General features: G+C 42.9%; 1 protein-coding gene across 3 annotated transcripts in view; it reads left to right on the forward strand.

Moving 5' to 3' along the window:
- The window catches only part of CARHSP1 (calcium regulated heat stable protein 1), a 34,583-nt gene extending 24,509 nt beyond the window's left edge, over positions 1–10,074 (forward strand). For all 3 annotated transcript variants that reach the window (XM_029576230.1, XM_029576231.1, XM_029576229.1), the window contains exons 3-4: positions 4,033–4,155; positions 8,149–10,074. In XM_029576230.1, coding sequence (XP_029432090.1) covers positions 4,033–4,155; positions 8,149–8,311 — 286 coding nt within the window. In that variant the 3' untranslated portion in view covers positions 8,312–10,074. The remainder of the gene's footprint in view (positions 1–4,032; positions 4,156–8,148) is intronic.
- The last annotated feature ends 2,474 nt before the right edge of the window (positions 10,075–12,548 follow it).

The raw sequence follows: 12,548 nt of genomic DNA on the forward strand, positions 1-12,548 counted from the left end.
ACCCACCGTTATTCTACTTCACCCATTTTCTCCCAGTCTTCTACTTCTTCCTTCAGAACATCCCTATTTTGTCAAAGTCTGTATTTTTGGAATTCAAAACACGGGTCTTCGTGTGACTTCTCTGTATCTTATTTTTTATATCGAACCATACCGTCTGATCACTGGTGCTCAGGTGGGTACCTATTCTGACATTAGGGCACTAGGGTCCAGTATCGCACCCTCCCTTGTGGGTTCCATTACCGTTTGTTTGAGCGGAGCCCCTTAAAGGGCGTCCATTATCTCTCTACTCCTTGCAGATTCCAGTCCACATCCGGCAGATTAAAATCTCCAAAAATCAAATCTTCTCCCTTTTTTTCCCCACCTTTTGGATGTCTCGCTAGATCTCGATCCAGGTCTTCGGTTTGGGTTGGAGGCTTGTAGCTCTCCTCCAAGTAAGTAGAGCTTTGAATTCTGGTGTTGGTTCTGAGTGTGGGAGCTCCGACATGGGCGTTGCCTCGAATCTTCAGTTCATGTTTTGTAAGAGCCCAGCACAGACGTGATCTCTCTCCCACTTTTTTTTTCCCTATAAAAATCCTAAAAAATTGCACATTTGATTATTTTTCTGCTTGTTTTTTTATTTATTTTTTTGTAGCACTGAACAATAATGTGGCCTTCTCTTCTACTATGGGTGGTAGTAATTTGCCATTCGTTCACTCTGTTGTGGTAAGCAGCCTCTTGATGAGTGCTCCCTGTTTTTTTTTTTAACATACCCCTTTGTGACATGTGGCATGTTCTTTTAAAAAAAAAAAAAAAAAAAAAGGAATTCTGTAAAGAAGGGATGCGAGATCAGTGCTCTAGGAAGATGCTCCAAAAAAAATTTTTTTTTTTATCAAGTAGTTTCCTCTGCGTCTTTCTGGCTTTCAGCTCAAGTTGCAGCCAGGACTGCGGTCTGGTACTGTGATCCTTCATTTGCAACTACCTTGCAAAAAATAAAAAGGGTCAGATTTAGAGATCATGTTCTTAAAGTAAATTATTTAATTCTTAAACTTTTGACATGCTTCGGTGACTAAATCCTGAAGCGGTGTATTTGCTCTTTGGGTGATGTGTGAGGGAGGGTGGGGGTCCCCAATCTGCTTTCCATATAAATCAGGTAGCACGTTCTGCCGCCCCCTTAAAAAAAAAAAAAAAAGCTTTATCTCTTAGGTAAATGTCTTTCTGGGTATATTTCCCCACCGCCAGGCTTTTCATTGGGGACACATTTTATTCTCATCGTGAGGTTACTCACTTCCTGTTGTCAGTGCCCATGTTAGGGTCTGAATCTTACTGCTCAAGATATGCTAAGGCTGAGATGGATGCACCACTTTATTGCCTTAAATTACCATATTAACACAGGAAACTTCAGCTGCAGAAAGCATTTATTAATTGCTTCCACTGTTGAAAAACAGAGCTATTATTCAAACTTTTTTGTTGTAATTATTCTGTAGTAATTGGTGAATGCAGACTCTCATTTGGTATGTGGATGTCAACAAAATAGAATTAAGAAAAGGTTTGAAAGTCTGTACTACAGAGAGTACAATTTACCTGCTTAGATCTGTGTGGTTTTCTTTTGTTTGTTTTTAACATTTTCTGCCAAATCCCTTGTAGGCTATAGCTTCCAGCATGTAGCATGTGACAGTCTTCAGTCTCTACAGATGGCTCAGGGGAACTGTACAGTGCTGGAGCTTTTCACTTTTAGGTCAATGGGAATTACAGGTGGTGGCCTAGGGCTGGCCTAACCGTTAGACAAACTAGGCCTTGCCCAGGGTGCCAGATTCTAGGTGGGCTAGGGAGGGGACAGAGGCAAAGAACCGCAGTCACAACTAAACAATTTGTCCTGATAGCTACACTGACTCCTACAGCCATTAGTGCTTCTAATTACTTTTCTCTTCACATCCTCCTTTCCTGTGAACAGATAAATAACCACACCAAGTACTGATTTTTCACCAGGGCTTTATTGATTTTTATTTTTAAGTGGTCTGACTCAATTTTGCATCTACATCTCTGACAGGACCAGAGCTTTCAGCTTTGTTTCCAGAGTTTAGGCAGTGGTGCTGGGGAGAGGGTGGAGCAGACAATGTATAGAAGAGCAGCTTTGCTCCCTAATCCAGCCTCTCTCCTTCTGTCTCCACCTACCAGACAGCTGCAGGGAACAGAAGGGGAGGGGTGAAATAGGAATAGATGACAAAGCAAAGAAGACTTCTGTTTTTCAGCGGCAGATTTCTACTTCTAATTTGTGGACCCTTGAGGATCTTTCATTTTTTGTTGATTTCCATCAAGTATGAGTTTGGTGTTTGAGATGGGCCTGTTGGTCCTGGTCATGTGAATGGCACCTGGAAGCAAGCACGCAGATCTCCAGAAAAATGTTTACTAGCATGTCAGTACCAAGGACTGTTTGACTTACTCCCAAATAGTCTGCCCAATTGCTGCTTCCTACACTCTTCTGAGTATTTCCCAGCTGTCAGCCATATCAACTTGACGTTTGCTGTACCCATCACCGCCACTTACCCTTAAATTGCAGTCCCCTTCCGTTCAGTTGGCTAGCAGATTGCATCTCCTTCTGTTATGCCCAGGTGGGACTGCATCTTGGCGGCCATGTCAAGGCTCATTCTGTCAGAGCCATGGCAGCATCTGTGGCCCACTTGCCAGCATTTCCCATGGAGGAGATCTGTATGGCTGAAAAATGGAATTCTCTCTACACATTCAGATCACATTACTGTCTGGATAGGGATGGCCGACACAACAAGTAGGTTCAGCCAATCCGTCCTCTGAAACCTGCTTGAGGTATAGAACCCAACTCTCCCAACCTAGGCTGTCTCCCCCTCTGTTACCAACAACACTGGTGGTGTTGTGCCTGTCACCCCCTTTTGTGTTGGGGAGCAGCCTGTAGCTAGGGATTCACCCATGGGGGAGGACTACCATCTTGCTTGTCCTCTAAGATAGCAGAGTTGCTTAACCTGTAACAAGTGTTCTCTGAGGACAGCAAGATGGTAGAGATCATGAAACCCGCTCACCACCCTGTGGAGTTGGGCTTTTCCTATTTTTTTTTTTTTTAGTTTTATCGTAATTATGTTATAAGACTGAAAAGGGACCCCGCATGAATGTGTGTATAGGGCATGCTGCACATGCTCAGTGTGGCTAGCCAAAGTTTCTAGAAACTTTGACATACATTTTCCGCATTGGGCTCCATCTGAGGACTAACATCCTTCTGTCCTCTGAGAATACCTTTACAGGTAAGCAACTCTTTCTTTCTAGATGAACTTTGCAGCGCAGCCACATGGTCCTTTCTACACACCTTCAGGTTGGATGTGCAGGTCAAAACACTCTGCCTTCAGAGCGGGGGTCCTGAGGACAACTCTGTCTTCCACCCACGCCAGCAAGGGGAAGTTTTGGTAACTCCTATACTTGATGACTAGTCTAGCAGGAAGATCAGGAAAGTTAAATGACGCTTACTTGATAGTTTTATTTTCTTGAGTTCTGCTAGACCAATTTAGATCCCACCCAGAAGACCAGGGTGAGGAGGAATATATTGGGCCTAAGCACAACATATGAGGTGGCCCGGGAGCACACTCCATTCTCTGTGTTTCACCTTGATGCACTCTGCAGAACCTTGTGATAGATTCTGAATTGGGTACTGGAGGGATTTCATAGCATCACAGTGCTTTGGCAGTAGGCCACTGGAATTCGTCCATAAACCACCTCCCTTTTAAGCCCAGAAGGATGTCCTAAAAGAGGTGTGCCTTCTCGCTTCATCAGCTTTGAGGAAGAGAAATCCCATAGATAATGACTAGTGTAGCAGGACTTGAGGACAGAAAATGATCAGGTAAGCATGATTTAACATTTTTCTCAAATGATACGATAAACATATGCCCATCGCTGTAAATTTTATGAAACTTTATTTTTAAAGTGTCAGGTGAAATTATCTTCTGTATCTTACTGCTTGGTAAGATATTCTTCCTTTTACCATGGGGGTGTTTTAGCTATTGGAAGATTTACTGATTCATTTATCTCCAACAGGACTGTGCGAGCATCTGAAGGCCCTGTCTCCAAGGGGGTCTGCAAGTGTTTCTCTCGGTCCAAAGGCCATGGCTTCATCACACCTGCTGATGCCGGACCAGACATCTTTGTGCATATTTCCGAGTAAGTGTTTCAGAGTGCACAGTTAAATTTGCACATTGATGAACAAAACTGAAAATATGGTCGCTGCACAGAATCTTTTGAAGCTTATAGTAGTCTCAGTTTAAAAAAAAAATTTAATTTTTCATCTGCCATCTTCTTTCACCCTGTCCCTTCACTTTATGTAAAAGGTTGACTAAGCCAGAAGTGACAGATGTCTGGGCAGAGCTGTTATAAATAGCCAGCATGTTTGCTAATGTCAAGCAAAGTAAATATATTTGCTGCAAAATTTCCTTGCACAGCTGATGATTTCTCATGAGAATTAACAAGTCCCTATGAGTTTTTCCTCTCATTCCTCTGGCTTGCTGAAGGCAGTGGCCTCTTTCACAGTTCACTTTGCAGCTCTTGGCACTAGGGAGCTGCTATTCACTGAGAGATAATACAACAGTTTATTAGACGATCTTATTTATAAATGCATGGGCCCTTTTTCTTTTAAGTTCATTTTTAGATTTCAACAGGACCACAATCCTGACAAAAAAATATCAAGATAAAGAGTTCAACACTCAAATACAATGATGTGTAAAGTATTCTGGATAAAGCCTCCTGAGATCTCTAGTTTAAATTCTTTAAATACCCAGATAATTTAGAATAAACCTTGCACCCTGCGTGCCCTCCATTCAGTGCATCTCGTGTCACAGCTAGATTTTTTTTTTTTACACTTTGCTAGTCTTGAACCATCCGGGGAGAGCTGAACACTAGAACTAAAAAAAACAATTGTGTTATCCAGTCTGTTTTCTGCTTCAGCACACATGAGAGCAGTAGCTTAGCACTTCCAGGTAAAGAAAACAAACCAGCAGAAGATTCGAGTTATCAAGTAAGAACAGATCAGAAGCTTTGTTGTTCTCCTTCCATATAGGCCTGATCAGATGATATTGTAAATAATTCAAGGCCTGGGAAGAACATCACTTTTCTTAAGTTCTCAATTTTTTTGTAACATTTTCTATTTTTTCTCTCAGTCGTTTTGTTGTTCAAAACTGTTAACTGACTGGGTTGGCTCAGTTTGACTCTCCAGCTTTTCCACTTTCTTTTTGACATTAAGCAATAGTAGTATCCGATGATCATATTCTATTATCTAGGCCTGCTGTAGGGGTTTTTTTTTTTTGCATTAAATGCACAGACCTACTTCATTTCATCTCCTTCCTGTCTAAAATTACACCACTGTCCATTTTTTCTTACCTTGCCATGCGCCATTGAATAAGCGATGTTCCTGTTCATATCCCAGATCAGTCCAGCCAAGTGGGTTTTGCATCCCTACCAGCAGATGGAGGCAGAGAACTAAAAAGCTTTTCAGGCACTGCTACTTAACAGCGTGCCACCTGCAGTCCTCTCAGTATTTCTCTGTCTCCAGCAAGATGGTAGAGGTGCACACCTGCAGTCTAGCAAAGTTAATAGAAATAATGCAGAAGTGAAAGAAGAATTTAAAAGATTATAGGAGACTTCTCCTGAGGTGTCAGGTTCCTTTGTGGGCCATTCCTCAGGTTGAGCAGGGGTTTGTTATCCCTGTTAGGCTTTAGCCCGCAGCATCCAGGTGTGGGAAAGCTGGCGGTCCTGGTTCCCTACTTCCCTTGAAGTCATCTTCCCCGAGTGCTTGATGGCGGCAGCAGCAGCAGGGAAGTAATTCTTTCTTCTAGGGTCTATTTGGGTTTTCTTGTACCTGGTTTTTTTTTTTTTCTTTTTCTAAATGAAAGGAAAAGAGGTGTTTGCAGCTTAAGTCCTGCTGGTCCGTCTAAGGCAGTGGTGAGCGGTGCTGCAAGGTTTTTAGGCTGTCGCTGAAGTGACTCGAGCCATTGGAAGCTCGGCAGGCAAAAGCAGGCCACGCCGCGCCTACTCCCTAATGACACAGACTTCTGAGCGCTCCACGATTTGTCGGGCCTGTGCAGTTGGCCACTTGCAGCTTTGCAGTTGGCCTGTGCAGTTGGCCATGTTTTGAGCTGAATGTGGGGGAGGAGGAGGGTCTCTCCTGGGCTCCGGCAGCTGACAGGAGAGCTACCCATTCTCAGGGTCCTCTCAGGGAGGCCTTCAAGGGAGATTTTGCTGCGACTGGCAGCAGGGCTGCACATAGCAGGAAGCAGGCTCCTTCTCTGGAGCCTTGAGATTCCCCCTCCCCCTTGTCTCCAGCAGTGCAAGCTGGGCTTGATTTTCAGAGGGGGGGTGGGGGGGGAGTCCTAAGGGCACCAGATTGTGGAGGTAGTGATGGGGAGTAATGCTCCACATATTTTGTATTGCTCCCACACAAGGCCTATTGGCCAGGAAACATGCAGGGGGTAAACGGCTCCTTAGTCAAGTTTTGCAGTGGAACTCAAAGAAGGCTAAAGGGTCCCCAGTTAAGGGTTTGGAGGACCTATTCCGCAGGTTGGGTCTTTCCCATTCTACTGTGAATGTTGATTAGGATGATGCCGATGACTTGCAGGATAATCCAGGTGGTGATTTGGCTAACGCTGGTCTTTCAGATGATCCTGGAAATGATCCAAATAACGTCGGGTCAGGGAAGAACGTGGATGGAACTGGAGATTTTTCTGACTAAGGCGATACCAATTCAGGTTCGGGGACTATCGGGAAATTTTTTTGCGTGCGGTCCGATCGTTTTTTTTTTTTATTAGCTGCGCCGGCCGTCTGTCCATTGCTCCTACCATGGCACAGGGCCAGCCAATGGCACCGATAGCCCCTGTCCCATGGTAAGGGCAAAGGGCCATCGGCGACATTTTGATTAGTGGCAGCCGACGGCGGGAGATCGCTCCTGGGACCCCTACTGGACCACCAAGTACTTTAAAAAAGTTTTGGAGGGGGGGGGGGGGTGGGGGGGGGGGATGCTAAAGGATGTGTTTTAAAGGGTCGGGGTAGGTTTAGGGGTTGTTTGTGTGCTATTTTTCCCCACCCTCCCCCGAAACAAGAGAACCCCACAAACAATTTCGTGGGGTATTCCTAGCGGTTTTGGGGAGCCCCCGATTTCTGACGAGTTTGAAAATATCGTATGATATTTTCAATCGTATGATATTTTTCAATCGTCAGAAAAATGATTCACATCCCTATACAAAACCCACTTGTCTGGACTGATCTGTGCTATTTCAGGAACAAAAATTAGCAGGTAAGAACCAATTTTCCTCTATTCTTTGTGTACTGTCTCCTAAGGCCATGTAAACTTTGCTTTACTTAAGGTGGTACCCTGGGGCCACTGGTGTTATCTGCTCCCCTTTCTCTAGCATTATTATCCACTGACTGTACATCCTTAAATTATCTACCATATCCAGCTTTCACATTGTAGCTCAGAGCAGGCTGTTTTAATGCAGTTTCAGTATAGTTTTTTCCTTTTTCATTATTTTTTATTCAGGTGTGTCATTTCAGCCTCACATGCTGCCAATAAACACTTCAGAAAGCAGTTTTATTCCTTATGAAGATGGGATACTGTGAGGCTAGTCTACAGTTTGAGAATGAGGATTGATAAATTCCTATTAGCAAATAGGATAATAAGATTATCCATTCTTTAATGCTGAGCTGGATGGGACTACAAGACTTTGAACGGATTGGCAGACGCTAACACATAGCAGTCAGCGCTCTGGCATAATGAATCAAATTTCCATAGCTCTGCAACGTATGTCCCTGGTGCTGGTGACCAATGCTGTAGTGTGTCTGCCTCACCCACTGCTGTAATTTTATGTTTTGTCATGGACTCCTAAAAAGCATGGGGGGTGTATTTTTTATTGGTTTGTCTAGGTGGTATCTGCCTGATTTTTTTTCCTTTGTTTTACCAGGGACTATGACTTTGCTTATATATAGTTTGAAGTCACTTAACATCCTATTCCTCAAGCTTCTGCAATAAGCATATTTGGAGATTAACTTTTTTTTTTAAAACAATGCCTTTTGAAGCCACTAATACATGTTTGTGAAGACTTAGCCTTGTAGCATCAGTGTTTTATTAAAGTAAGGTAACTCTGGATTTTTTTTTTTTGTGTATTACAGTATTGAAGGAGAATATGTGCTCATGGAAGGAGATGAAGTCACTTACAAGCTGTGCTCAATCCCTCCTAAGAATGAAAAGCTGCAAGCTGTAGAAGTGGTGATCACCCATTTAGCTGCGGGAACAAAGCACGAGACATGGTCCGGGCATATCATCAGCTCATAAGAGGGGGAGGGAAAAAAAAAAAAAAAAGACACAGGGGTCTTGGACCACTGATCATGCTGCCATCCCTCTCATGAGCTTGGTTTTAAACAGTGGGTTAAAGTAACAGTAGAATATTTTACAGGAGCTCAGTTGTTTGAAAGGTGCAGGGTAAAAATATGCAGAGGAAAATAACTTCTTCAACCACATTAAAAAAAAAAACAAAAACCCTCTGTATATTTGTACCTGTCTTGATGTGATTTTAGGCCATATTTTTAAACACTTTTAAAGAGCAGATTTGGGTCTTTGATGCAGCTGATATGAGACTGTGTTGATTGATGATAGAAAGCTGAAAAAGCCGTGCCTGCATATAAAGTTCTAAACTGCTCAGACAAGTGTTCAATACCTTTTGTGACAGCATAAAGAAATGTACAGCATATTGTTCAGGTCTCAGTTACCCTAACTCTGTGTCACAGGATTGAATCAGTCCACAAGTCCCTATTTTAACATTACTTTTTTAAACTGAATCTGCTTAGTTGTGTAAAAATTTCCAGTTTGGTGGGGGGGGGGGGGGGGATATACATTTTTGCATTTATAAGGTTTAACCAATTTAACTGCAAGTGTGACTGTGCATTGGTGGGTTGTTTGTTTTTTTTCCTGAGCAAATATTCTGGTTCAGATGAAAAAAAAAAGTGGTGAAAAACTGATTTGATACTGCTTGGAGAATGAGTACAGTGGTGGAAAAGCTGTGACACTTGTAGAAAGGGGCCTTGGATATCTGCTTTTATTACCTGATTTGTAGTCCAATAAAATAGAAATTCAAGTCCTGCTGCGCTTCGAGTCATAAAACAGAGCCCTGGCAGTGTTGCATGGATGACTCCCTGGTGCCGGGTAGTGAGTGGTATAATAATCATCCATCAAAAAGCTATTTTGACTTTCAGAGAACTGTTCTATCATAGCTGACCCAAGACAACTATCCCCTGCCAGAATATAAATAAAGGATTTTGTTAGTGTTTCACCAGAACTCTCTGATCTTTATGGGAGGTGTGTGTATACATATAAATATACATACACACACACATTTTACAGACTGACCTGGTGCTATGGGCCAATTGAAGAGCTTTCATTTGGTTTCCTATTTTTCAGCTGAGAGGGCTTTTAATCTCTGTTCAGATTGGTGTCGTTCTGGCTCATGTGATTGCATGGAAGGGGGCTTGTTGCCTCAGCTATCCTCACAGTTTATTGTTTTTATGGCCTGAGCCCTAACAGCATCCTCTTGCTAGATGAGAGAAAAATACATCTACTTTATTTTCCATTTTAGTACTGCACATCTTCAAAATGGTTTCCTTCTGGTAAAGAATATTTCTTCCCGTAATACAATGCATTGTTTTCTGATAGACAACGCCGATATTTCACCTTAATGCCTCATTTTTTTTTCCAGCACCAGTTAAGAGTGAAGCTGTTTCAACAGACAGAGTATTACACTAAAATATCTAAAGTAAAATGTTTTCTCTTTGTCATTCTCTTGGCATCGGATTACCTTGGCTTTCATTTCATGTATAGTGTGGGTGGTTTTGTTAGGGGAGAAGGGATTAGTGTGGGGTTAAGAAATGTGCCTGGTAATCCCATGGCCATTTAGTTGTCATACAGTGTGCAAAATAGCTGACTGTTGTTCACTGGAAGTGTGATTTGTTGCTAAAATTGATAAACAGCACATTCCTCTGTGTTTTAATTTTCTGATCTATGTGACCCATTGTACTAAAAATAAACCAGCAATGTGAAAACCATCAACTGAGAAATTGCATTTCATGGCATTCTTGTGTTGTCTAATTGTATGTGTGTAGCAGGTCTAGGTCTTGAGCAGCAGTCATTATCCTCATTGATAATACAGCATATTAATTTATACTTACTGACTTTTTTTTTTTTTTTTACAATTTGTCTATCCCTGCTACTGATTTTGAAAGAAATCAGGATGAGAGAGAAGGTAAAGGGGGGGGGGGGGGGGGGGGGGGGGGGGGGGGGGTTTAGTAAATAAAGCTGCAATAGCTGATCAGGTGGAAACATAACTTTAGAGTTACTGGACAAAGTTGACATGGTACTTGCCAAGATTTGAATCCCATGAGCTCTAGCTATTCTACAGCTACATTTACTAAGTTGGCTTCTGAAGATGAAGGGGTAGATTTTGAAAGCTTGTGCCTGTGCTACCAGGCGCACCCCCATGACATGCGATTTTATAATGTGCACACTGACACCTGTGGCTTCCAGTTCCCTCCCAGTCTGCTCCAATTTAGGAGGGGCCTGAGAGGAAACTTCCCCACCCCCCTCAAAAAAAACAAACTGTGTCTTACCTGTTTGTGCCTGCTTCGAGCAACTATAGGTTACATGCACCAGCAGCCTGCTGCCGTGTGTGTGTGTGTGTGTGTGTAAGGACACCTATGCACATAGGTCTTTTAAAATCAACCCTGAAGGAGACAGTTTGAATAGTAAACTCATACTGTAAAGGAGAGAAAGTAGCCATAGGAACTTTAAGGATTACAATATTATGCTTAAATGATCTCTTAATGGAGATCTTTTGATAAATAAAGGCTGAGAAAGTGACACTTATGACAGTCTTTCAGATGATCCAACTAAGGTTTGTGATATTAAGACAAGAAGACTTGAAGGGTGTAAAATACAAAGGGAAAGTGAATTTGATGTACAGAAGGTTGTTTGTGATCTAGGATTATATAAGAAAAGCAAGGGCTGGGTTTTATGGGCCAAGAGCCCTTTACTGAATCTTCACCAATAATGTGAGTTACAATTACTGGATATTCTCTTACTTACGGGTCCATTGGACACACGTTTTCCCTTACCCCTTCTTTAGTAAGGGTCGGAAAACACGTGTCCAACCCGCCGAACCTAATAGCGCCCTATTAGGTATTCGTGTGCGATTCACTAGGTAAAATGTGCAGCCAAGCAGCAGATTTTACTTTCAGAAATTAGTGTCTACCCAAAGGTAGGCGTTAATTTCTTCAGGCACTGGGAAAATGCACAGAAAAGCAGTAAAAACTGCTTTTCTGTGCACCCTCCAACTTAATATCATGGCGATATTAAGTTAGAGTCCTGAAGCGAAAAAAAATTTTTTTGAAGTCTGCTGCCAGCTGTCAGGTCCAGAACCTGACACTCAATTTTGCCAGCGTCCGGTTTCCGAGCCCATGGCTGTCAGTGGGCTCAAGAACAGACGCTGGCAAAATTGAGCGTCAGCTGTCAAACCCGCTGACAGCCGCCACTCCAGGGCAAAAGGAAGCACTAGGGTCGCGCTAGTGTCCCTAGCGCCTCCTTTTGCCCGTTTCTACCGCCAGACCTAATTTAAATACTGAATCACACGAGTGGGCAGGCGCCCGCTCTCCCACAGACTTTACTGAATCAGCCCGATAGTTCAGCAGAAAACAAGGTCTTTTTAGAGTCTCATATAGGTCTTTAATCTCAAAACAAATTAACATAATGGCTATTTACTGTAACAGTATTGCCACAACCTGGAGGTCTAGAATATACCCCCATCTGGCTGCAGCTCTCCAAAGTGAGAGAATTGACAAAGCAAAATGAGCCAAAAATGAATTAGCAACCATTAGACTCGTCTCCCCCACTATATGGCAGAGAGGAAGGCTGACCCCACTCCCTCAGAGGCTTTGAAGTACAGAAAGATAGGTTATGTGGGAGGGAGTAGTGTAAAGCTTATGACTTAGATGCCCCATCACTGGAGAGGCACGTGAAGTGAAAGATGTCCCTCAAAGTATCACAACTCCTACTGCAAGATAAATTAACTAAGTTGAGGATGCCCCCTCCACCATTACCTCTCACAAATGCTGTGTTCCACAACCGATTAGATCTAATATAGCTCCCTCTCTCATTGGTCCCTGAACCAATCGTTTATTCCATCCAGGACTGATGTGCACAGATCAGGAGACCTCTGGGCACTAGTATCTGATGCTATGAAAGTAGTGAAGCAGTGCAACAAGACAGTGCCTCTGACCAGAGAAATGCTAGGCTGCTGAGGGAGGGGAATAACCAGCAGGAACAAGGAGGCAATAATGCCCCTGTATAGATCATTGGTGAGGCCTTACGGAGAGTACTGTGTTTCTTTTTTTGAGATACAGCTGCAGCGCTAGAGAATAGAAGTGCACCAGAGACCATTTTTTTTTTTTGTGAAAGGGACAAAACATGGTACAGTATGAGTTGGCTTCAACATGTTAAGTCATTTCAATATTCTGGACTATTTACT

This window comes from Rhinatrema bivittatum, chromosome 14 (assembly GCF_901001135.1).
Source record: "Rhinatrema bivittatum chromosome 14, aRhiBiv1.1, whole genome shotgun sequence".
Classification (NCBI taxonomy): Eukaryota; Metazoa; Chordata; class Amphibia; order Gymnophiona; family Rhinatrematidae; genus Rhinatrema; species Rhinatrema bivittatum.